Source organism: Aythya marila, assembly GCF_965140915.1.
Source record: "Aythya marila genome assembly, chromosome: Z".
Lineage (NCBI taxonomy): Eukaryota > Metazoa > Chordata > Aves > Anseriformes > Anatidae > Aythya > Aythya marila.
The window spans coordinates 44809891-44836414 of record NC_139080.1 but is presented as its reverse complement, the minus strand read 5'-3'; the positions used below and the strand labels follow the sequence as shown (position 1 = coordinate 44836414).

At 39.1% G+C, this 26524-nt stretch overlaps 1 protein-coding gene across 3 annotated transcripts in view; it reads right to left on the bottom strand.

Annotated features, from left to right (window-relative positions):
* DAPK1 (death associated protein kinase 1) overlaps window positions 1–26524 on the bottom strand; it is a 90068-nt gene that overhangs the window by 30573 nt on the left and 32971 nt on the right. For all 3 annotated transcript variants that reach the window (XM_082783497.1, XM_082783496.1, XM_082783498.1), the window contains 9 exons: window positions 21496–21717; window positions 8726–8864; window positions 6105–6234; window positions 5783–5831; window positions 5625–5651; window positions 5052–5204; window positions 4855–4900; window positions 3172–3261; window positions 1842–1934 (listed from right to left, as the gene is read on the bottom strand). In XM_082783497.1, coding sequence (XP_082639623.1) covers window positions 1842–1934; window positions 3172–3261; window positions 4855–4900; window positions 5052–5204; window positions 5625–5651; window positions 5783–5831; window positions 6105–6234; window positions 8726–8864; window positions 21496–21717 — 949 coding nt within the window. The remainder of the gene's footprint in view (window positions 1–1841; window positions 1935–3171; window positions 3262–4854; window positions 4901–5051; window positions 5205–5624; window positions 5652–5782; window positions 5832–6104; window positions 6235–8725; window positions 8865–21495; window positions 21718–26524) is intronic.

Here is a 26524-nt window from a genome sequence, read left to right as displayed (position 1 = left end):
GCCAGCTGAACATGAGCCAGCAGCATGCCCAGCTGGCCAAGAAGGCCAACAGCACCCTGGCTTGCATCAGGAATAGTGCAGCCAGCAGGACCAGGGAGGTGACCATCCCCCTGTACTCTGCTCTGGTGAGGCCGCACCTTGAGTGCTGTGTTCAGCTTTGGGCCCCTCAGTACAAGAAGAGCATCAAGGCCCTGGAGTGTGTCCGGAGAAGGGCTACGAAGCTGCTGAAGGGCCTGGAACACAAGTCCTGTGAGGAACAGCTGAGGAAACCAGGGCTGTTCAGTCTGGAGGAGGCTGAGGGGGAACCTTACTGCTGTCTGTAACCACCTGAAAGGCGGCTACAGTGAAGAGGGTGGTGGTCTCTTTTCTCAGGTGACAAGTGATAGGACGCAAGGCAACAGACTGAAGTTACACCAGGGGAGGTTTAGATTGCATATTGGGAAGAATTTCTTCACAGAAGAGGTGGCGAGGCATTGGAGCAAGCTGCCCAGGGAAGTGGTGGAGTCACGATCCCTGGAGGTATTTAAGAGATGTGTGGATGTAGTGCTTAGGGACATAGTTTATTGGTGAACTTGTAGTGTTAGGTGGCTGTTATGATCTTAAAGGTCTTTTCCAACATAAATGGTTCTATGTGATAGAAACATTAAAAAAAAAAAAGAGGTACACAAATAAGAAAATGCAGAATCAAGCTTTCTGCTATCCAGGGATATGCTGCAGGAGATGTACTTTTGACCTAGTTTTCGTCTATTCAAATGGACCGGGTAAGAATCTGGAACATAAATAATGAGCCTGGATTCCTTTGCAGACATAACTATTTTTCATCCATGCACTAAAATGTCAGAGAAATGAAATTCACTGAGCCCAATATTTGAACCACTAATCTTCTCTCTCCTGAGGTTTCTGATTTTTAGAACACTAACGTTACACTACAATTCCTTCTGCTACAGGTGTGAAATGATGATGTAGTGTTAAAAGGCATAGTGACAGCTGACAAGCTAGAATGGGGGAGGCAGGGAAAGTAGGGGAAGAGGATAGAATGTAGAAGCAGAAAGACAGGAGGAGTAAAATAGAAAGAAGTGTGGGATTACACAGGAGGGACACAGAAAAGATAACAGGAATAAAAAATGTGTTGCAGCATTTCTGAAGTTTGATCCTCATAATGCAGAGAACAGATGAAGTTACCCAGCTCTAAACATGTTAACATACATACATCGCTGATCACAGGGAATTTGTGAAGCATGTATTGAAATCTGGAGAGTAAGCTAAATAAGAATGCTTTTGGATTTACAAGCATTTGTAATTTCAAAGCATACAACAATTGCTCCTGACTACTTAAATCCAGTAGACATATACAACCCCAGAGACTGAATACTGGCCAACTCTAGAATTTCATTCTTAAATAACTGCTTACTCTGATACTGCTGGCTAGCATTCATTGCATCTACGGGGACTCAATAATTCTGAATACTCTGTTAAAAGAAACGCAGTACTGTTTAATGCTGCACAGTGCCATGAAAAAATCAGATGCAACCTTTTCACATTGTAATTACTACAGTACTAAAATTCCTCCTGAACAAAACGTAAAAAACAAGATAAGCCAATTTCAGGCTCTAGCTATCAGCTTCAATATGGTAGTTAATAAATGAAATTTCAAGGCTTTTGTTATGCAGAACGTGTTATACAGATAACTGACCTTTGTAGCCTTAAAATCTCCATTTTCCAACATACGAGTTTAATTAATCCTTCACATTTACAATTGTCCAATATTCTTGTTAGAATAATTTCAGAAAATGTTGTTTCAGATGTATTAAGACTTTCTAATAATGTAAATATTCACTTACCAGAGTATCATCACTCCTAGCGACACTCATATTACTTCTGGACAAGAAGGATCTTGATAATCTTTGGCACAAGGATATTAAGCGCACTGATTGCTTTTTAAAAATAAGAAGAGAAAATCTTCATTAAAAAAAAAATCAGAACAGAATACTTATGATAGAATGCTATTGCAGAGATTTTAAAGGAAGACTGTCATATTAGCATCACAGACAGGAGTTTGACTTTGACCTCTCCCCCATCTACTTTTTATGTTGCATTTGAATCTTCAATTTCATTTAGAATTTATAATACAAATAGGCTAGTCATGTGTGTGAGCAAAAATACATATTTTTGGATTGCTACTATTTCACAAAGCTGTTCAAATTCACAGCAAAACAGTATTATATCCTTTTATTTACACTGAAAATATTTAAATGAATGGATTTTAAAGCACGTAAACACAGAAAACCTAAAATGAGCACAAAATAGCTGACACCATTCCTTTTTTATTGTAATATGTTTTTTAAGATACTCCTAGACCTACCATTTTATTCTAGAGAAGCAAATTAATTTTCCAATTTCATAAAACTCTGTTCACCTAACAGAGGCACTAAAACTAGCAAAAGAAAAAAAAAGTACATAATTAACTGGATATTTTGTGCTGTTGCTCAATGGCTTAGCACAATCATCCTATTTCCTGGCCTCTCTGGCAATCAATACAACTCCTTTTCTAATAATAAGGACCTCTGTTGTCTCATGTTTCACTCTACTCATGATAAACAATAGTCCTGTCCTTACTTAGTATCAGTGTGAACTCCCCAGTGTATGTGTTGAAGAAGGAGCACTTTCAGCTAATATCTTGCCCCATTTCTGGAAAGATGAAATGATGCTTTCTTGTAAGCATGTTGGCAGTGTCAGAGCAAAAATCCTTTGCAAAAGGGACCAGTTTTCCCTTTTTTATACCAACACCCAAAACTTTGTTTGGGTGTTGGTATACCTGGTAGGAATAATTAATTCTGCGAGGGCTGCTTAAACAATCCTTGATTTACTGGAATTACTGCCACAGTAACATACATCTACGCACAGGAGTGTCTTTTTTCTGTAAACATTAGCAAGACAGATGATGACAGAACACAACTAGATGCATAAAACAAACACTCCACACTAACATTTCTATGCAGATCGTTAACAAAGAAGCCTTCTCCCACATCAACATGCTCAAGCACCTAATTTATTCCAAATGACATAGGAATGGGTTCTTTCTTCTCCAATCTCAAAGGCACTGATTGGAGCAGGTAGGCACTACGGTGTTTGTATGTCACCAATACTCTGAAGATTTATTGAATGACTTACTTTCCATTTTCGTCGTGCTGCAAACCTTTTGAATTTCTCCATATTCACTGCAGATGCTTTTCTGCTAAGTGCTTGCTGGGTATCTTTAGGCTATGAGCAAAAGTAAAATAAAGCTGTGAAATACCCCATAATTACAACAACCAGAACTTTCATAAAGCATCTTCCTATTGTCTTTCAATGACAGCTTCCACTTACAATTACTTTATTATTACACTGTGATGATATTTCTATAATGTAAGTGCATATTTTAACATCCGCAGCCTTGTAAGGCATGCAGATGCCCTAAAGAAAATCTAGACATAAGAACATTTCAAGCAATGCTAATTTTTGTTGCTGTTGTTTTAAACAACAACAAAAAGCCAACACCAGTAGAATGTTTAGCTTTATCCTTAAACTCCCTCTGTGATGGAGGAATTGTATATAATTTCTAAGATACATCTTGTCTTCTAGGAAAATTTCCTGGCTGATTTTAAGTACAGCCTAACTTTGTTCCAGTCTCAATTTCATCAGCTGGACGCTGCTGGTTCCAAAGAAAAATCATATCCCACCTGTCTGTGAAGCAAACTCTAAGGCTGCACCCTTTGAACTTTTTCATAGGCTAGTATGATGCACCAGTAACCCGTAAGATATACCTAACAGCGTTGCATGATAGGAAACTTGAAGTCATTTTTATCAAGACATATAGGTAAAAGTAGGGAGGGGAAGATGGAAAAGAGGCTATGAACAGTGGAGGGGGCAGGAGGGGAACATCTGGAAAATTAAGATTAAAAAGGTACATAACGTGGTACAAAACAACAGATCCTGTTGCAGGACTGGAAACCCTGGTTTCCACAAACTTAGACAGTGCTCACTCTACTGGTTTAAAAATCACTTCAGCATGTCTCCATTTTCTTTACAACTGTACTCTTTAAGGTTAACCCATTAAAAAGTCAGCAAAGCAGAAGGCATCAGTACTTCTTCCAGTAACATCTGTAGTTTGGCATATTGCTATAGAAGCATCTGCTCTAGGATGCTGAACCATGAACTGGAGTGGCAGTGGCATGGAAATTCTGCCTCTGGTTCTTTGGAAAGTGAGAAGGGGTCTTAGTGCATCCCCAAGACTTGACAAATCATTACCACTGTAGACATTTACTATTCACAACCAGAATAGGAATTGAAAAATAAAGTGATGTATTACTGCACACTTCAAGAAGGTCGATAGGTCCCATTTTCTCCCCACTCAGCCTAGAAACACCACAACAGCTTGACCCAAAGTGGGAACACTCAAAGTGGACCACTGCCCCACATCAACTGTTGTCTTCAGACTAAAGGGGGAGGAAGGACAGAAGAAAGATGTCCCTTTTACACCTAATCTAAATAAGGAGATTAGAAGATGACAAATGGACTGGATTCAGAGAATGTATTTTTGTCAGTATAATGCTCTCTGAACATTAGGTTCTCTGATTGAGGATAATTTTTATCTTAATAATAGACTGCCATGCTTGCCTATTGAGAACTTAAATAGAGTGTATGTTAATGAAGTCCACATACTAGTTTTCACACAGACAGCCTTCCAAAGCAGTAGGATATATTTAACAATTATGCCAATTTTCCTTTTGAAGACTTTGTTAACTTAAAAAGTGAAAGTGGAATATGAAATGAAGAATGATTAAAAACAGAACAGAGAGTGAATCACGTGCTAACCTTGATCCAAGGATGCAGCAAACTATCTTGAATAGTCATTCTCTTCCTTTAATAGGAGAAAAGATAGAAGTGTTTCAGGTAGTTTAAAATATATAATGCTATATATTTATTAAACTAACATTGTGAAATACAATTTAACTTGCAATACTGGAGCTGTTTCAGGCTGCAACAGCACATACACAAGAGGAACGACTCACTTTGGATCCTTAACTAGAAGTCTTCGTATAAAATCTTTAGCTAGGGCACTGGTATTACTGAAGAATTCTTCTTCAAACTCATAATTCACAGCAGACACATTTGCTAACGTTTCCTGCTTGGTTTCTCCAAGAAACGGTGATGCACCACTTAGACTGCAGAAACACAGAACATTCCTCACATTACATGTTGAAAAACTGCTGTTTCAACCCTCTCAGATCAAAAAACAGCAGAAAGTAAACATGTTTTGTTTTTTTTTTTTAATTGATCTAGGACTGCAAATGTATTTTCAGAAGATTTGATCTAACAGGGCAAAAAGCTTTTCTGCAATTTCAGAGAATATTGATTAAGATAAAGCCCCCCTGTGGAATGAGACCTACAGATCTGATGGCAGCTTCCCATGCTATCTCAGTGCTGACTAATGGCCATTCTGATCAATAACTATACTACTGCTTTTATGATCAACTTGAAACATCCCGTGCTACCAAAATGGCTTGAGTTGTACAGACACCACCAATAACCCCAAAATAAAAAACTAGCATTTCTAAGAACCAACCATAGACTTTGGTACTTACAGAATGTAAGTTATTACACCAATGCTCCTGGAGTGATAAGAAAAAAAAAGGGGGGGGAGGGGGAGAGAAACAGATGGAGGGAGAGAGAAAGGAAAAAAATAAGGTTAGAACATAAGAATAATAATGAGATTTATTTCAAATAAGATCCAGTAACTCACCACATATCAGCTTCAAGACCAAGAGGTTCATAATTTACTATTTCAGGAGCTAAAGGAGAAAATAGGTAGATCAGCATATAGTCAATGAACAGATCCATTTCACTCTGAGCCTATATATGTTAGAGATAATAAGCTAAGATGCTGATAGATAAAAATACCTTTAATGAAAATCAAAGTCAGGACTGAATGCTACCAATTCCTTAGTTAAATGTCACGAAGTACACACAAATTACACAATCTGTAACTTGGCCAAAACAAGCTAAGCCAACATTTGCTGTTTCATAGCTTGAGAAAGAATAGTTTGAAGAAACAATTTTCTCACCAACAAACTCTGGCGTTCCAAAGATATTCTTGAATTCATTTCCAAAGTCAATTTTGTGTGCTAAACCAAAGTCAATAATCTTGATTCGAGGCTTCGGTACATTCCTGTCCAACAACATTATGTTTTCAGGCTTTAAGAAGGAGGAAAGGAGAGAAAAAAAGATTATACATAGGTACAACACATCTGATACATACTAGCACTTTTCAGCACTGAGCACTTCTCATTTCCGCTTTCAGTCTCTTGAAATATGTCATCAGCAGAAAATTCCTGCCTTCTCCTATCAACATCTAACATATCCTAAAAATTAACTACAGTAAATCAGGATTCCGTGTTGATGACAGACTGGTGTGGTTTCTAAGATTTTACCTCTTTTGGATACAACAGTTGCAGTTTTCATTTGTACAGACCCAAGTGAAACACACTGTCTACAGTAAAGATCACAACTCCTGTGCTAGGTCCATTGCAGTAGCGCTGGGAGCTTGGAGGAAGCAAAGTTGTAAAACGTTAACATTACCCCCTGGAAGAGATTTCTTTCACAGAGATCTCCTACACAGTATTCTTTGTAGAGATTTATACCGTGGTGTGCTCTGGATTTTGGTGAAAATAATGCTGATAAAACAGCCATGCTTCAGTTGTTGAAGAGGAGTGCTTGCACTGAGTCAGGGATTTTTCAAGCTTTTTATATTGCCCTGCCAGGGAGGAGGCTGGGGGTGCAGAAGGAGCTGGGAGGGGACACAGCCACAACACCTGGCCCAGGCTGACCAGATGGATGTTCAATACCCCCTGGCATCAAGCTGAACAATAAAACTGTGGGAATGAAGGAGGGAGGGGGCAACATGTTCAGATGGCACTTGTCTTCCCGAGAAACCATTATGCACGTTGAGCGCTGCTTTGCTGGAAGTGGCTGAACACCTGCCTGCCAGTGGGAAGCGGCAAATGGATTCCTTGTCTGGCTTTGCTTGTGTACTCAGCTTTTAATAAAGACAGTAAACTGTCTTTATCTCCACCCATGAGTTCTTGCTTTTTCACCTTTCCAATTCTCTCCCCCATCACAGCAGGTGACACGCAGTAGGATGGTAGGAAACGGTCTCAAGTTGCGCCAAGGGAAGTTTAGCTTGGATATGAGGAAGAATGTCTTAAAGGAGAGAGTGGTCAGGCATTGGAACAGGCTGCACAGGGAAGTCGTGGATTCACCTCCCTGGAAGCAAATTAAATAAAGCGATGTGTGGACATGGCACTAAGGGACATGGTTCAGTGATGAGGATTGGTAGGTCAGGTTGATGGTTGGACCCTTGAAGGTTTTTTCCAAACTAAATGATTCCATGATTCTGTAAGCTGGCATGCTCTTCAGAGCTCTATCCATTCAGAGCTATATCCATACTGCTCACACTGTAAAAAAGTACTTCTGGAGCAATGAATAACAGCTCTTTCTCATTACCCTTCTTTTACCTCTCTTCCTCAATCACAGGGGCTGGTATGCAGGTGAATGTGATGGTAAACCACATGCAAAACAAATTTTCTTCTCTTTTCCTTATTAGATATCGATCGCATACTTTTACTGCTCTTGCTCATTCCTTGATCCACATATTCTTAGGATCAGGTGAAAGGTTGTTTTGCTTCATTGCAAACATATTGGCAAAATTTTTAAATATCAGGTTTTAAGACATTGAAGGAATATTCTTAGTAGATTCATAACTCTCTTACTGTTATACAGAGATGAAAAATATATTGCTGTGGGTTATGAGACTGGAAAAGATATGCCTACATTGAACAAAATCCCCTTCCTTTTCACCACCAGAATACAGCAATCCCTTTCAGAAATGCATTGCAATATAATAATTATGCCTTCTTTTCCTATTACAGACACAGCTGCTAACTTCAGCAGACCTCAGGAAACATTCAGCTACCTATCAAAAAATCTTACATAGGAAAACATACTGAAACCAAAACATTAAAAAAGCAATAACTGAGTTTAGATATAAAAGATCTCTTTTCACTACCAACAGGATGCAACTGACAGTATTTCTTAAAAAAATAAACAAAAAACAAACAAAAAAAAAACAACAACAACCAAAAAAAACCAAACCAAAACAAAACAAACCAAAACAAAAAACAAAAAACCAAAAACTAACAATTACAATCAGCTGCCCTTCCACCCATCCAGAAGAAAATAATCTATCTGCTCTACAAGAATCTTTGTACTCTATCCTATACTGTTTTCATTTAGTACCTGTATGTAACATTCACATAAACATACAATGTATGTTACAGCAAAGAGAAGAAATTTGATGAAAGGCATCCTGGTCAGGACGTTTTAACTGGATTCCATTCACATTCCACAAAATCATAATCATAATCTGTATTTCAAAATTGCTTTCTCAGAATGGTTTCATTTTTACAGAAGTTGCCATTTTCCAAGAAGAACCTTATATTAAAAACAGATGGGATCTTTTTACGGTTCAGTAATTTCTTTTCAATGGCTGAGCTTTTCCCTGTCTACATAAGTTAGCAAAACAAAACTACAGCCAAGATCTGCATGATGGCAGTTTTCTGGCTCGTGTTACAAAAGACTTTAATGGATGTTGCTTGCAGTTGTGTGCATTCTTATCTGCTTAACATACCTTTAGATCAAAGTGGGCAATTTGCAGAGAATGTAGATACTGAACTCCGTTAAGTATTTGTTTGAGAAATTCTGTGGCTTCCTCCTCTGTGAGAGACTCTTTTTCAGCTAAGAAGTCGAAGAGCTCTCCACCTGCAACACTTGGAGAGCAGAAACAGAATTACTGACAAGCACGTTTTAACCTATGGGGTCCATTTACCTTAACAATTCTCAGACAACCTTGGAAAAGAGTCAGAAGCTTTACAAGTTGTCAATATGAAAGCAGAAGGTGGAAAACAATTCAATACTTGAAACAGCAATTACCCCTCCTCCCCACAAAGAAGAAAGACTACAATAAAACCGGCTATTTTCAAACACAGAAAAGTTGACGCAAACATACATATATACATGGTTATCTGTATCTAAATTTAAATGAAGTAAAACCCACGTACTCTATGTACATTTAAAAGAATTAAACTGAATTTGAAGTTAAATATACTCAAAACACGCTAATATAACTGAACAGAAAATAAAATATGACTTGGCTCATACAGAAGTATAACAGGCTTTGTTTGTTTTCATATTGGAAGATATAAATTCAAAGTTTACTTTCAAATAGTTACTAGCAACTAGCCTACTCTCATTTTTCTTAAATTATTTTTTACATTTAAAGAGAAAACAAAACCAAAACGTCCTCAAACCGTTTGACTCTTTGAAAATATACTGTCTTGTCTTAAACAGTGCATTACATTAAGCACATTGTTATATATGGAGTGGTAATTCGTGTTGAGAAAATGGTTGATACTAATAATGAAGGGGGAGATGTGGGAGTGTGGCCATGGGGGTCGGCAAGCCCCATGGTTGATGATAACATTAGGCTCTTTACGATGAGGCCATCAGAAACGTGAAAGAGTTTAGAGGGAACAAAGCAGGGTGATTCAGGAGACTCCATGCGGTCTCGGGTTGCTTGCTCTCCAGCCGTTAAGGCATGGAAGTTGCTGGGTGTTTGCTGTTGCTGTTATTTGCAAAGTTGCTTGACCAATGAAAAGTTGTTTTGAAAAGAACTGCTGTGGGGAGAGGGGTATAAGAGGGGAGCCTGCCCTCAATTAAAAATAAAGGCAACAAGATGTGATGAAGTTACGTCATCAATAAAGAAGCAGAAAGAAGTAGTGAAGAGGAACAGGCTAGAGGAACGGAGACCAGGACGGGAACAGGCACTTTGATCGCCTCATGAGGATAGGTTCGGCCAGACTCAGCAAAATGCTCAGAGAAGCTCGTACAGAAAGTCTCTGGAAATGGGTGCACCGGAGCTGGGGAGAAGCTCAAGCTGAGAGAAGTGGACCTGTGCACACAACTGCCCCGGCTGGTAAGCAGCTGCGCATTATGGGGAATCATTCGTCCTTGGAAACAAAGACTGTCCTGGTAACCTTACAGCTTATTCTCCTCATTAACAATCGGACAGTTTATGAGCCTGAAACATGGGACCAAACTGAGGTCAAGGTGTGGGACTCTGCAACTAAAAACGACAAGGTTGCAGTGGGATTGCTCAGCACCTGGCGAGCAGTCTCTGAGGCCTTAAAGGGCCGTGTGGGGCCACAGTCAGAAACGTCTGGTTTGCCAGACAGTGAGGGAGCTGCGGGCTCCTTTACTGATCCGACTGCTACGCCATCGCCATGGGCCCCTCTGCTGCTACAGCCATCGCAGCCCTTTGCTGTTACGCCCCCTGCTGACCGGGACGTGCCTTCTGACCCAGGCCTCTTGGCCTTGAAAAGGAGATGGATGTGCTTTTCTTCAATCTGGGAAGAACCGGATATATAAGGCCTGAAGACTGAGTTGCTTGGCAACTTAAAGCGAGACATATTGTTCAAAAGGAATGGAAAATGGAACTTACAGGATTGTTTGTTGCCTTTTCTGATTGTAGAGGCATACTTGCATTTAGTATGTAAAGCAATGTTCTGTATATTTAGAAAGTTTGATGTTTGTGAGTGCATGTTGGTGGAGCTTAGACTCCCCGCGCACTCAGCGCTGTTTACTTGCCTTTTATACCTTTTATAAATATTCCTTTTATAAATATTACTGAATTCAGACTGAGTTGAGACTTCATTTATAACAGCATTAAGTTGTGCTCAAACATTACCACACCTTCGCTAACAAGGAAAAGCCACTACTGCTCTTAAGACTATTTCCTGCAACCCGTTTAGCTGTGCAGGAAGAAAGAAGAGAGGTAAGAACTGAGGAAGGTTGTGTGATGATAAGCACATCAATACTTTTTGCATCCGAGAGAGAAAGAAATCAACTGAAGATGACCCTTTTCTCAGCTCACTTAGCAGTCTGGCAGGAGTGATGATAATTGTCGGCAGGAAAACAGATACAGAATTAAGTGAATGGGAAACAGGATCCACAACTTCTCTAGAAAAAACAAAGCTCCTTTCAGCTTAAGGCCACCTACTGGGATGACTGGCCACATGGGCAACTAGTTTTTCCAGGTTACAAAACAGCACTATTACACAGGAAGGTGTTAAGAGACTGCAAAGGTGGTCATACTACTCCCCCTATTTTGCACGATACTGGCATTAAAAAAAATATATCAGAAAGTACAACCTACCTTATGCTGCCTTTCAGCAGGGAAAAAACAATCTGTTCACAATTTAAAGATCTGTTTATGAAAAATAATGGGATTAACATATAACAATAGCTAAACAGTCTGGGCAGGTTTCCGGAAATACATTTGACTTGCTTTATCATGTCTACTTTTCAACAGACTTAATCTGCATTATTGTAATGCAAATTGCATAAAAAGTGCATTTTAATGAGTTCTTGGAGCCTTCACTGAGCTGCCTAGAAGATAATAAGAGTATTGTTTTGGGTATTGTTTATGGTGTTGTAATATTTTCTTCATGAAAGTAATTATTAAAACCAAATGTCATTAAATGCAAGAATTACAGACTGGAAGGGAGAGAGGTCATTTTAATAATCTTTTTTGTTTAAGAAACATGAAAATGGAATTCCTGCAGATTAAATACAGTTCATTATCTTACACAGGCTGGTCAGAAAGATATTACAAATGGCTATGCAGGCATATTCCCTTGTTCTTTGCTTCTCTCTTTTCTCAAAGGCTCTTTCCACTGTGCTTCCTGATGACAAACAGAGGCCTGGATGTTGACACAGGGCTGGCATTTCTCTTCATTTCCAGTTATTGAGCCAAAGGACCTAAACATCACACAAAACTCATTTAAGTAGGTGCCTGCTGCACCTGCCCTAAGGATGTTAGCTGGAATACACTCATGTCACGCAGTGAAGGCAGACTCTCAGGGGCTACTTTTCAAGCTGGTGAGCAGCTATGTCAGTAGCCACAGCAAAACAGCACCTTAACACACGCTGGCTGGGCGCAGGAGTGACTGTCACGCAGTAAGCTGGCAGAGCCAAACCCTCAGATGTGGAAGAAAACAAGGCTGAAAAGAGTGCAACAAGCACGCTGTTATTTGCTATACTGTTCATGTAGATCAGCCTCCTTGTGAAACAGTGTAAGTGGCTGCTTAAGCAGCTATCACAGCTGCTGCACACATACTCAAATCATGCATTTTCAGCAGTGTTTACTTGCAAGATCGTGCTTCCCACTTGAGAGTCTGAAGCAGGCTGTTCAAGTGCCACACAGGTATGTATCCGTTCTAAGGCTGTTACCTCTTGCATTTATTTCTGTTGGCATTTCAAAGATACTTGGTGTCTGCGAAACTTGCTAGTCATCCACACAAACACTAGCACTCATAACAAATTTCTTTCATCTCTGAAAGACAAGATTTAATTTAACACTCAGAGTTCAGTCATTTTTGAGACACAGTTGTGTTTGTTACGTATTACTGAAAAACGGAAAAAGCCTTCCCATCCTCAGCTTCTTCTTAACTGCAATTGTTCTGTTTTGGGGATTTTCACATCCTGAAAGTTTAGACCACATGAAATTACAAGTTTAATGTACACTGTTTTTTTGTGTGTCTCCAAGATGGTGCATTTACGAATAGCTAACTGCATGAGATCACATACATGTGCTGCGGAGTACGATCATTCCGTCTTTGCCAAAGGTCTGCGAATAATGTGAAATAAAACACTACCTGTATTTTGCAGGTAATATACCTAGTGCTTGCAAATCTAGAAATTAAGATTTAAAGAAGATGTGTTAAAATATTTTAATTTGGGAGCTAAATAGCAAGCAGGACTGGTAGATTTTTCCACAGCTTTGTGTGCTTTTTTGTGCTTAACTGACATGGCAATGCTTCCTCAATAGCCAAACCAGGAGGCACTAGATCTAACACACTCAAAGCACTCCTCCTGAGCCAGCTGTAGCTCTGATCTGAGGGACTGCAGCGCACCCCTGCACATGACACACCTTATCTGAAAATGCCTGGAGTGATATCAGTCCCATGTGGTTTCAACGCACAGACTAGGCCATTATAACTTTCTGTTGGTCATTTTTCAGCTGCTGGGAGTGAGCACAGTACCTCAGGTTCTTCCCTTTGAGAGTTGTGATGGTAGGTAAGCACGGTGCCCAGACAGCTTTCCAGAACAAGTAAAGCTAAATTATACTGGTAGGGACACAAAGCACAAGAGAAACAGGGTTATACAACAATGATGGCTGAAATGCTACACAAGACAATCTAGAAACTCAGAAAAGGCCAGCTTCCCAGGAAGCCTCCACAGACTCTGTGCTTGCTTGTTCCCTTAAATAAACTCACATCCCTATGAGAGCTTAATAAGGCAGGTATTGTTTCTTAGCTTCCTTTCAATGCTTATCAGAAAACTGCTTATTCTGCTACCTTCCTGCTGACTCTCGTTAGGTCTAATATTAAACTACATCACCGCAGGAATACAGGAAAACACTGTATTGGTATAAGGTAATTGCTTTAGAACAAGTTATAGAATGTTAGTGCAGGTCCACACTCAACATCCCTTACAAGCTAAATTTCCATTCTGCAATTTATTCACTGGATCACAGTTCCTTTAATCAGCAGAGTCTGTTTTCACAGATTTTATAGCTAGATTATATACCTGGGCTCACTGAATAATCTTGAGTGGTCTTCCAAAAACTATAGACTAAGAAACTGCTTAAAACAAGCCAGTAGAAGACACTGGTTGTACAGTATATAATACACTTCAGTTTTCATGAATTTTATGCCATTAGTTTTTAAAGTCTAGTACTTCAGCCAGGATAATGTAGCCCCATACTAAATAAACACAGTATATTTCATTATCCTGTGCTCAACTTCAGATGTGAGACTGCAAGCCAGAATTTTAACAACAAAAATGCTGTCCTGCACAAAATACCTGCCCGTAGCTTTATCCTACACACAGCAGCACTCTCTGGCTGAAGGAGAAGGGGGAGACTTTTCTGTATCTCAACGCCTACGACCAATCCTTATAAATTTCAGCTTCTCCCAAGAAGTACGCTGACTTCACCTCTGTTACAATTCATTGCTTCTAACATTACCAGAAACAGGTTAGGTTTGAGGTTGCCGGTGCATGAACACCCTGTTTAAAGCTGGCTGAAACTAGATGACTGCACAGGTTTCCCTGCAGCCAGAGAATAGCAAAGCCCAGTTTCCAGCTTGCCTGTAAGTCCCTGCTCAGGGATCCACACAGCAGCACCTACATGGCTGCTGCCAGCCACGGACTGGCTGAGACCTCCTTCCCCCAGGGAGCAGAGGCAAGGGGCTCGCTAAGCGCAAGGGTTTCCTCCGGCGGAGCACTTCAGAGGAAATGTATGTGTCTCCTTGGGAAGGGCACAGATTTCTCTGTGCACTTGCTGTTAGCCGACAGGAGTTACAGACAGCTTTCTGAGCAATTCATCTGTGCATTGGCACAGCTCTGGTCTGCAAGCTGCTAACAGGTAATGGATGAGCAACAAGCCATACCCCTTCATTAAAAGAGGAACCTAAAAAAGGCACATCATGGTCTCCTTTGAAGCATTAACTCCTCAGTGTTCCTGTATAAAACTTTTCTGTTTACTTTTAAAATGGAAACACTCTACAGTTTAAAAAAAAAAAAAAAAAAAAGTTGTTCATGTCCTTGGCTCAATATGATAAACATTGGTGATTGATGGAGGTCACATCTCAATTTTAAGGGGCAGGTTTTATTATTTGGTATGCTGTAACACAAAGCCCTAAGAGCAGAGTAAACCTAGTTTCACTGCTGCATTGTGACTCCAGTTGACACTGTTTCTTAACAGCAGAGCCTGCTTTTAGAAAAAGGAACAGCCCTGCACAGAAAAATATTTTGTACTATCATTTCCATTAGGAGCAAAGCTGTTATGTTCTGCTTCCCTGATATTACTAGGTAGAGGTGCTAGCTTTCCTGAGCTGGTGCAAGTGAAACAACACCTTGGGTCAACCACATTCCCATAAAATACAGCAGTGGTAGGTGCAATTCCTAGCCTTATCAAAGGAAGGCTGGCAGATGCCTTTGCCTCCCACATATTTCCCTCTGGAAAAGAAAATACCTGTGGAAAAAGGATTTCTCAATAGCGCTTTTGCAACTCATCGGGTTTCCTCAAGTATGAAATATAACTAAGCAGAAGATCTTGGAGGTAGTCATTACGGGAACCTACACAATAACAGTTAACCTTCATAGTCAGCGTGGCCACCTCAAAACGACCCAGTCACATGCTGTGTTGATCACACTGCTCACAGTGTAATATTGCCTAAACGACAATTAATGATTATCTAAGGATTTCTCATGAAGCTGAAAAAAAAAAAAAAAAGCAAAACCCCAAATCCTAAGCCAAAACTGCTTCTGTCAAGCAACCTAATCTAGTTAACTTCATGATTACAAGGTTTAATCAACCTTGCTTATATTTCCGAACAACATAAAGTAAGAAAGTTAAAATTCAGAACCAGTTTATTCCAATTTTTAAAGCAGAATCAATTTAATAAGTTATCTGAATTATTTTCCATTATAGGGTATAAGAGCTCTTCTCTAATCCAAAAATTCTGTCGATTTGCAGAAGAAATGTTTTCTGCTATGGATTCTGTGGTCAGATGTCTCTTGTATGAATCTTTGCGTATTTAAAAATTTCAGCCCAAGATGAGAGTGAAATATTTCTACACCTGTGAGAAACTAAGTTGTGTTTTTGCAGTAGAGAACTAATTTTCTGTATTCCAAGGTAGTTGTGTAATCATAACAAGGAGAAATGCAAAGTAGGTAAGTAGACAGCAGAAGGCCTCACTCTTCCAAAATAAGGTAGAAACTTGAGAAAAACAGGATGAGCAGTGTGAGAACAGTAAAACAAAGATCACAGGTTCTCAAAACATAAGAAAGGGAAAAACAAAGGGAAAAGGGAGAAATTAAAGGGTTGAAGAAAAAAATTGTAATATATGTATATAACATAGCGGAGCATCGAGTAGCTTGTGAACCTGTAGTACTCAGGCCATGAGGACAGGGGAGGTGATCAGGTGTCAGGTAATAGGGAATAAGAGGTTATGATTTGTTTACTAAAATGCGCTCCTAATTGGCAGGACGCCCGCCGTCGCAATCACGAATAACATAGCTTCACAGAAGATCCTGTCTGAAGAAAATTATTTGAGATTTCTCCTCACACTCCCATTTTACTTAAGGTTTTATCCACTTCGTTTAACAGCTTATAAGAACCATGCAGTTGCCAAGACATTCCTCTGAGGTTAAAAGTGTATCAAATATTTTGAAAGAGCAATGCAGGGCTGCCTTTTTTCTTTTTTAATCCTACACACTTGACATCATACTTAGTTTTTCTATACCTAGCTAACAGAAAAAAGAAGGCATGTTGCTGCATCACTCCTCCTCCTCATTTTCATTTGTCCAACCCATACTGGAGAGACTAACAGTTGTGAAATCCTCTCTGGTGTGCCTGAATTCTTCCTGTATATTGAACAAGAAGATTTGGCTTCAGAATGACCAGTCAGAAGAACACAAGCACCAAAACGTAGACGAATAGTTAGATGGTTAACTTCTACTAACAGGGAAACCCAAAAACTCCTGCATGTCTTTCTGCACCCAAACAGAGTTGGAACTTTGGTTTTAATCATCTGAACTCCATAAGTGCCAGTCTGGTTACCATGCATGGTTACCAACATCCTGGCCCTGCTGAGTGTGTTAGTATTCTCATCCTGCCCATGACACCCAAATTTCATACACAAAGCATTAATGTAGTGGGCAAGACTACCATGTGCTCGGGCCATTGGATGCAGAGCCCAGGAGCCAACTGCACTCCTTATGAGATGTGTTCAATGTGTTAAGAGTCGTATTTGCTTCAGCTTCTTTCCTTTTAGCTCCATGAAGCCTTTACTCCTGGGTTTCTAAACAAACATTGTGGATCTATTTGAGGGCCTGTAATTCAGGATTTTGAAGTCAAAAGGTGGCACAATATCTAGAAACCAGTGCTCCGGAGCTTGCTTACCTGCTGCTATTCCCAGTAAATACCAAAGACTCCTCCTCTGAAAAGCCAGTACAAGGCCAGTCCAGTCAAGAACAACTTTGTGACAAATTACAGGGAAAATTAACAAAAATTTCAGAGCTATTTTGGTCAAAACACGAAGAAGCTCCATGCTGCCATCAAGCCTCATAAGAAGTCAAGCTATTGACTTCTAAGTGTAGTGAACTTACCAATAAGATAGGAGCTTACAGAGCTTGTTGTTACTTGTTCTTATTTAGTCTTCAATGAGCAATTCAAGACATTATTAGAATTCTGTATATGGATCTATCACCCTCTCCTTGCTCTCTTATGCTTTGGTTAATATTATAGAGGTGCCAAGAAGGTGGCAGCTCTCTCTGAGACCTGGGATGTGGAGGACTAAATTCTAAAGTAAGTATAGAGGAACTAATTTTACAAAACCATGAGCCTGAATACTTAATGTTCAGTCACTTTCAAGTTAATATAATTATCCTCTTTCTGAGACAAGACTTTCACAGCATTATTCTCTTTTTCCAAATTTTATAAACAGAAATTCATCATTCCGAAATATGCTGCAAGAATTCATGCTGCCTTAAATTAAGATTTCTAATTCAGATATGAAGACACTTCTTTGGCAGATAAAAGCATTAACAGACAATTCTACCCACAGCTTTCCAGTGAAAACAATCAGCTATTGCTATCAAGCTGCTTTGAAGGGTGAGGCCATCTGCATTATTTTTCAGCAACTGCTATACAGGATTTAGGATAAAGGTACTTATTCCTTGCAGCTGCAGACAGAAACCTCTATGAAGTACCACATAGTGAGTGTATTTTGTAGGTCTGTTGTCTAAATGAAATCATAGTAAAGTGGAAGTAAAAACAAAATAAAAGACGGAGATTATGCATTCAAGGTTACCAGCAGGCCAGTGAAAAGGGAACCACGTAGGTGCAAAATACGATTGAGGAAAGAAAATAATTATTACTGTGCAACAGAGGTCTGTGTTTTCTACAGTCTGTGAAGTTTGCTAAGAAGATGGCTTCAGTGGAGCTTACTGGAAAATAGCATAGTACTTCTAAAATACAAACATACAAAAGAGACTAGTTGGTCGAGTGATGTAGCTGGATAGAAATAAGTATGATTAAACTTGGACATTTTTTTTTTTTCAGTAGAAGAAAAAGCAGATATCTAACTTAAAATTGTAATAGCTGAGGAAGAGAGAGTATTTTCCTGTTCATGTATAACATGTACAGTATTCCTTGCAAGATGACAGAAGAGCCCAGGGAGCATGAATTTGAGTCCAGAGAGCATGAATTTTGAAGGTTACTTCCAAATCAAGAACACACTTGCCAGTGTATCTGTCTAGAAATGTGAAAACATACCTGCTTTCTCTAAATTTACCAAGAGACAGAAATATAGTAATGGTCTTCAAGCACCTTTCATATTTGTGTGTGATTGCTGACTCCTTTAAGGAAGGAGTTGATTTAAAGTTTCAGAAATTAAACATTCCATAAATTTTTACAGGTCAGTTTCCTGACACAAGGTACTTCAGAGAAAAAGCTCCAAACACCAACATGGATTGAGCTTCTGATATTTTGTTTTGCACCCAGTGTTGCAAGGACGTTCCCACTGCAAGAATTAATGATGGTCCACATATTTCTGCACACAAATTGCTAATAAATACTTTGTTGGCTGATGTAATATTTGTAGTGAGGGAATGAAGAGAGAACTTCTACAGCCAGTTACTCCTTAGAAACAGCTGATGAATAATGCTGGAAAATGCTTAAAAGGCTATGCACAATCCTGCAAACCTTTTGCTGGACTGGGAGACAAAAATCAATAGCAAACAGGCAGCAGACACACCATCCTGAGACTTGTGTGTTAACATCAATTGACAGCCAGTAAAAGGACAGCTGCGGCAGCATGCCTTTTGTGGACTGCAGGTTCTACGTTGCAGAGAAACCAGAGATTTTTTTCCTCATCACTGCTTGTGTTACTACACTTGCTTATTAATAACAAATCGGTGCTTCTTCTAGACTTTCATTTTGTTATGAGCTTTTGTAGATGGAACACAATTTCAGTTTCATTCCTTATCTAAAAAAGTAAGTCATGTGAAGTCCTGTTTATTTGTGGTATGCTTTCTCTTCTTAGAGTCATACACAAGAAAAAAAAAATATGCTTTTTTCAAATGAACTTAGTTATAGAAGAAGATACTTACTCAAACTACATTCTAATCAGTAGGGAAAATTTTCACTTGGGAGGGATTCTGAGGGAAGCAAAATGGGTTATTTAATGAGATTTCGGTTTCATTTTTGCTTTGTTTAAAAATGTTCTGTAAGAACTAAGAATGTCAGGGGAATAGGTCCCTGGGCAAAATGTGAATATTAGAACATTAGAAAAAAATGATTACATACTTAAGTATCTGAACATATGATTAAAATGACAATCCTTTTGCCTTTCAAATAGCTTTATATAATAGCATAGTGATTTTGAGAATAATTAAAAATGGCCTTTACAGCAATTAGTATATTCAGTTTATAAAGAGATTGCTAACATGTCATCTTTTCCTCTCTGACCCTTTAATTAAATGTTACCTTTGTGATACCAAAGTAACACTTCAACTTAAAGGTTCATGTGGCAGTTCTGAAAAGTGGAAAAAAACATCTTTGACACTATATCAGGATTATTAACTTGGCAAAATGATTAGCTAAACTGCTCTAAAAATAGTTTGCTGTGCTTCACACTATCAATTTTATGAAGTATTAACACACGTTGGATGCAAAATCTGCTTCCACTCAATAAAAGTCAATGGGTGTACACAGACACACACACAGCCACCTTGCTGCCAATGGAGCTCCAATTCCATGAAAAGAAGAGGGAGAGAGGGACATTTCCATTCATCCTACCACTGTCTGCAGCTACTGAATTTTCTTCAGAGCTTTTAAGTCCAGTCACTCTCCTGATTTCACGTGAACAGATTAGATTACAGAGCAGAAAGAAAGCAGTGCAGTAGCAGCACTGTAATAACAGGTTATGAATAGGAAGAATATGAGAGCAAGTATAAATGGGGAGCAAAAGAAGAATCAAACTAATTTTGTTGTATATTCAGTGACACACTCAAAGTGTTTTGAGCAAAAACCAAGAGTAGTAGATCTGACAGGAATTACGAGGAGGTTTTACTTTATACTATTCATCTTCTTAAGAAATACTTATCCACACAAAATCAAACTAATGCAGATGTGTATTTCTGAAACTAAAAAACAAAAACAAAAAAAAAACAACTCACACCCAGACTTCTAAAGCATTACAGTAAGCAATCATATGGGGGACCAAAGATGTGTAAAATGTGTTTTAATATATTATGCGTGTATATATTGTAGCAAAGACGAAACTCCTTAAGGTAATAACCAGTTTCTTTCTTATATCTATACTGTAAATCTACATGTTACTTAATACTTACCCTAAAGTATCTTTATAAAGTAAGTGGAAATACCATTTATGAAAGTTAGTAAACAGGAAGGCATAACCTACAAGAAAATCACATGAACAGCCAAGGAAAAGAGAAGTGCTGCGCAAGATCCTTGTACCAAATCAGACACATTTGCTTGCATGAAATACATACTCTGAAACACGTTTAGCTGATACCAAACAAATGTGGCCATAATATGGACTGTGTCAGGCATCAAAACAAGGTAAAAACTTGCATGTGCTACTACTGGACACTGTCAAGCTGAAAAAGGTGAGTAACACTTAACGACTAAACTAGCAATCTTTGAGGAACTTGAAGCCAGACTTGAAGCAATGCAGAACTGTTCTCTGCTGACATATTTATCTCAATAAATTAGCAATAACTTTGGAGAAAAGAAGGGAACTAAAATACGGATATGAGAGTTCAGTTTACATTGCAACAGGACAGAACTGGGAAAATACTGTTCTCTGTTATGTGGGCAAAAAAGAGAAAGAAGCATTCAGTGATGCTGCTTTACACCACCACAAAACACTACTAAATTTGCTAAAGTAACCTCTATCCAGCATCTGTATTTCCCTCTGCTCTTATTTTCAAGTCTGTTCAGCTCTAGGCTATTCTTCTGGATTCAGAAGATCAATGACAATTAAAATAACAAGCAGAAAAAATTCTGAGTATACTGTATTACTATTCAACCTTCGTAGTGCCATTTAGAATGAAAAATAGCATCTATAAATCAAGAAGCTACAACTCTGGCCCCTCCCAACTCCAAATAATAAAAATTCTCATGCTCCTATCAGCGATCTTTGGGGTGGTAAGGGATACCCATTAAATAATGGCAATTCTTACAGAAAGGATCAATTTCCTTAATACAACAACAATGTTATTCTTTCCCAGGTCTCTAGAGCTACTTACAGTTCCAGAATAAGAATCACATCTGTTTTGTTCTCATAAACATCATGCAGCGTGATCACATTAGGATGCCGAATTTCTTTTAGTATGCTGACTTCTCGCTCAATATCTTCCCGGCTCACTCCACGCCGGCTGGATTTTGTCCTCCGTTTCTTGATGAATTTTGCTGCAAACTGCTGACCGGTGTTTTTCTCACGGCATTTTTTCACTACAGCAAACTGCCCACTAAAAGAGAGGGAAAGAAAGAATAGTATGTGGTTCAAGGAGATTTAGAATTAGGAGTAGCTTGTGCTTACTACTATGGGGAGAGACAGCTGTACCTCTAAATTACCAGCTCCACTGAAATACGTAACTGCTTTTTGTGCAATCTAATCTAACACCTGGAAAAAAGCTAGATGTGGTTAAAAAAAAAGCTAAGCTGAAATTCTGCACACATACACTCATACATTTCAGCATATCTAATTAAAAGATGAAACCTGTGTAGACCATTAGATTTTTGTCAAATATGTGCATCAGGGATTATGGGGGAAGGTAATTGCTTCTGGATTTCTCCTGCCCCATTGAAGATAAATTTTTTTGTTCTCCAAGACAGACAGTCTTTAGTTTCTTCTAATCTACCAATTAGAAGTTTCTTCTAATCTATTAATCTATCAATTATCAATATCTACTTTACAGTCAAGGTATTACCTTTATTTTATTTAGTTTTTAAAAGGATACTGTGTTTTCAAGATATTACTTTATATTTTATTTACTGTAGTATCAAGAATTACATTCATTGTATCATCATCTCAAGCAGGAAGCGTTTGAAGGTGAAAACAGTACCAAGGTACTGAAGAATAAATATCACTGATTGCGTTACAAACCAGAAAGTGCTCCAGGAAGCAGCTGACTCCAGAGTGTTATTGTTGACATATAAATTTCCTGCTGCTAAGCGTACATACTGATTCGGACCAGTTATCTCCAGGAATCTAGTGCTGTGTTAGAGTAGGATTTCTAATAGTGTGGAGTTTTTCTCTTAAGTTTTCTTAATCTCTTGCTCAGGGTTCTCTAGTAATTCTGTTCCTAGTTTGTTTAGCTGTACAAAGTACTTGCAAAATCTCTGAATAATAACGATGAGAAAATAGGCTAAATGTAGCCTATCTTGTCAACCAAAGAAGCAGTAGCCCTTAAAGCACGTTTACAGCAGTGGTTAAATCAAAGACAAGCTCAGTAAGCTTGAATATCTACACACGGATGTAACATGCAGGCATATGTCATTCCACTCAGTACCTGGGAGAGGAGCTAACTCTTGTTAATTGATTACAGCTGACAGAGATCTGCAGGACAATGCATCACCTGCAGAAAGGACATCACATAATGACGAAATGACAAGTGGGAATCACTCAAAGTTACACAGGTCGTGAATGAACTCAATCCGTAACACTACTTCATGACTGAGAAACAGTATATGCCAAATGAAGTGATGAAGTAATTAAACAGTTAAGGAAGGCATGTCAGACAGAAAACGGAAGGTAACTGATAAAAGCAGTATTATGCAATAAACGAAGATAATGAGCCAACTCTCATGGCAGAGGGGTTGGAGCTAGATGATCTTTACGGTCCCTTCCGACCCAAACCATTCTGTGGTTCTGCGAGACAATCTAAGGGAGAATCAAGCTCCTGATTTTTGAATTTGGATGGCTGGGACCAGATGGAGAATACTCATGCTGTTGGGCCACCACTACTACCATTGCTAAGCTGACCCCACACAGAAACCCGAGCGACAAACTGTCCTGCGCTGGGACACGCAGTTGGGCAAGGCTGAATGACTCTCACCTGCAGAAGGCAGGCTAGAGCCATGAACCTCCTCCACCTTCTGGAAAAAGGCTCTGCAGTAGCTAAGATCAGCTTGGCCTTTGAATGTAGCCACGGGCAGTGAGAAGTAAATGCAGAGAGAAGCGGTCGATCTAAGTTCTGAGGTTTGGTTTTACTTCCACATTATGATCAACCCTCAAGTGTTGCTCTTCATTATTTCATTAAATCAATTAATTTGTAAGCTGACTACGTTGCATGAGTAAAAAATATTGAAGGCAATGATTTACTTATTTATTAAGTTCTCTTGCATTGTCCTTCCCCTGCGTAGCTCTGTTCTAAAGGTAGCACTGCACTGCTCACAGAGCGAAGCTGTCAAGGGCCAGGTTTGCCAACATGTATTATTCTTACAAACTGTTGTAGTGGACTGAGTTGTGCTTAGGACTGTGCCAGTTGTACCCTCTTTCTTATTAGGTGTAGCCTGGAAGACCTACTTCACTTGGCTAAGCTTAAGCAGCTAGAGCCATCTGAAATCTTGGACATCGCAGGCGTTCAAACAGGACTAGGAGACAAGGTACGGGACCTCTGGAAGATCTGTGCTGTTCTAAACCAACAGCAGAGGGCTAGCAAAAATGCTCTAAGGTAATCTTGACCCTCTCTGCTTGGTTCAATTCAACTCTGCAGCAACAACAGTGACTCTGGGCAGGTAGGCACGATTTTGCAGGACAGGACAGCCAGCCGGAGTGGAGAATGCGTTCAGGTATCTGCACTGCTGCGGAGAAGTGCTTGTGCAGCACTCTGGGCCATTGCTTACAGAGAGAAAATGCTGCAATTCTCTGCCTCTCTCCTGTTCAACAAGTACGCCTCCAGAGATACAGAGGCATTCAGTTTTACTGAAAACACGATCTATTTTTCAGAAAGTTCAAAGCTGAGCAAAGTCAGGCAGCAGACACAGGCACCACCACCACTCAGAACAGCTTGCCCAGCTCGTGAGTAAGAAGGAAGTAAAAAGACTGCTCATTTGGCCAACTGGCTTTCTGGCTAAAAGGCTATCCTGTTTGGTAGGGGAAGCGCAGTATTGCTGTTTATGATTCATCCATAGGCTCAAATGGTATATAGCAATCTAGAGAGCTGATCATGGGATGAAAGCACTGCGCTCCACAGGATGGGTACACACGTTAAATGACATGGTAAAGAAATGCTGCCAGTAGCCACCAGTACAGATAAGTAATTTTTCGTTTAATCACAACGGGCTCAATATTATTATCCATTACACTTTCTTCTATACCCTTAATTTCCTTTCCTGGGTTCTACTGCAATATTCAGAGAAGTTACAAGCACGTGGCATAGCAGAAAACCAGAGAGAAATTCTGGGAATCTATCTCCTTGTCTCTTCAGCTACTCCTTTGAAGGAGAGCTTGTTACAAATACCCTCATCTCCCCATACCACAGGCAGAAAAATACTGGGGCTAGATAAAAGCCTTCTCTGCCCAGCAACAATAACTGCAGTTATTTTTCTTTTTTTCCTGTTTGAAAAGAGGGGCAATCTTTGCATAAGTGAGACAGCCCACATCATGATTTTAAGCTATTACCATCTATTTTTTGCACAGATTTGCAGTTGTATATGCACTCAAACAGCACATTAATAATGACTTTACAGCTAAGTGATTCACAGCTCCAAGAAGCTTACGATTTACTCTGTGTGTGCACGTGTAACAGCTATTCTCTTCCAACAGCATGCATCCATTGCAAAAGGAAAAAAAAAACACATTCACCTCAGAACAATTGAATAGTCATTAGCCAGAGAAAGGAAATATATTAGGCCTTTTCAGTGATAAAACTATTAAGTTTAACCACTTTCTTGTCAATGCTTACCTCAGACATTCTAGAACAGATACAGCTTAAAACAAGAACAAAAACAAAACAAAAACAAAAACCACCAAGAAAAAGCAAGAAACAGAATCACTGATAATATAAGACTCGGGAGAGGCTAAAACTGAAAAGTGACTCTGGAGTCACTTTTGTATATAAAATGTATGTACAATACATTTTGGTATCCATTTTGGTATCTTGGATACCAAATCTTTTTCTTTATTATGAAAAAATCTTTTTCTTTATTATGAAAAATTGACTGGAATTAAGAATTATCTACATTTCACTGAAAATGCATACATCATTGACTTTGAAGAATTCTTACACTTAAAATATCAGATATTTAGCCCATGACAGAATTCTTCCTTTAGTATTTCTTCAACAAAGAGTAATGCATTTTGAGCTCCTCTCTAAATAAAAAGCATTCTGCAAGTGCTTTTAAACACGCACTGTTTGTGGACCTTTAAGCTAAAGAAAGACAGCTTCTCCATGGTGTTAGTGGTACTTGAATTACAACACTCGCCAAAATGACTTCATGTTTCTGATGCCTTTAAGGCTAAGAGCTCTTTCATCTCATGTTGGCAACGGGTCAACTATCGTATTACAGCATGAGGCTGACCTACTGAAACAAAGGAGTAGAAGAGTTAAAACAAGTAGATCTCCTCTCTCCTCCTCCTCCTCTTCCAAGCTATCTTCCTTCTGCAGTCGTTCTTCTTTCCTCCAACTACAACCATCTGTTTCAAGGATAACCTGATTTACCACAACTCAATATAAAAGTGTTATCAGAAGACCAATATACCAAACGACTTTATAGATTGCTGCCATCTATGCTTATTTTTTTTTTTTAAAGGATGTGAGGTTCCACATACCTTTGACATTGCTCAAGAGTGCAAGAAAGTTATCAACTAACAGGTATCTAGAGTAAGTGCCAATTATGCACCAAATAACCTTCTTGTTCCTGTTGTGGTATTCAGCATGTAACACCAGAATTAGCTGTTTGTTATTGAACACTGTATATGCAGATCATTTCTGAGCTGCAATCAAAGGAAGTATTTCATGCCAGAGATCTCTAAGCCATGATGATTTACAACTCTCTAAACTCCGGTTTTAAAAGCACAGGAGAGGTGTAAATCAAAGGGTATTTACTGAACTTTAACCATTAGAACTGCAGCAACGAGCTGGTGTATGTCAGCTCTGTTACTGGATACAAATGCGTTAGACCATACATCCTCCTACTGATCCTTTAGTTCCAGGTCCAGCATTCATTCATTCGGCTTCTTCAAAGCCAGAAAAAAAAAGCACTTTAGTTTTATAGTTTCTCACGCTTTTGTAGGTTTGATTTACTGTGCCTAGGTCACAAAAAACAGTG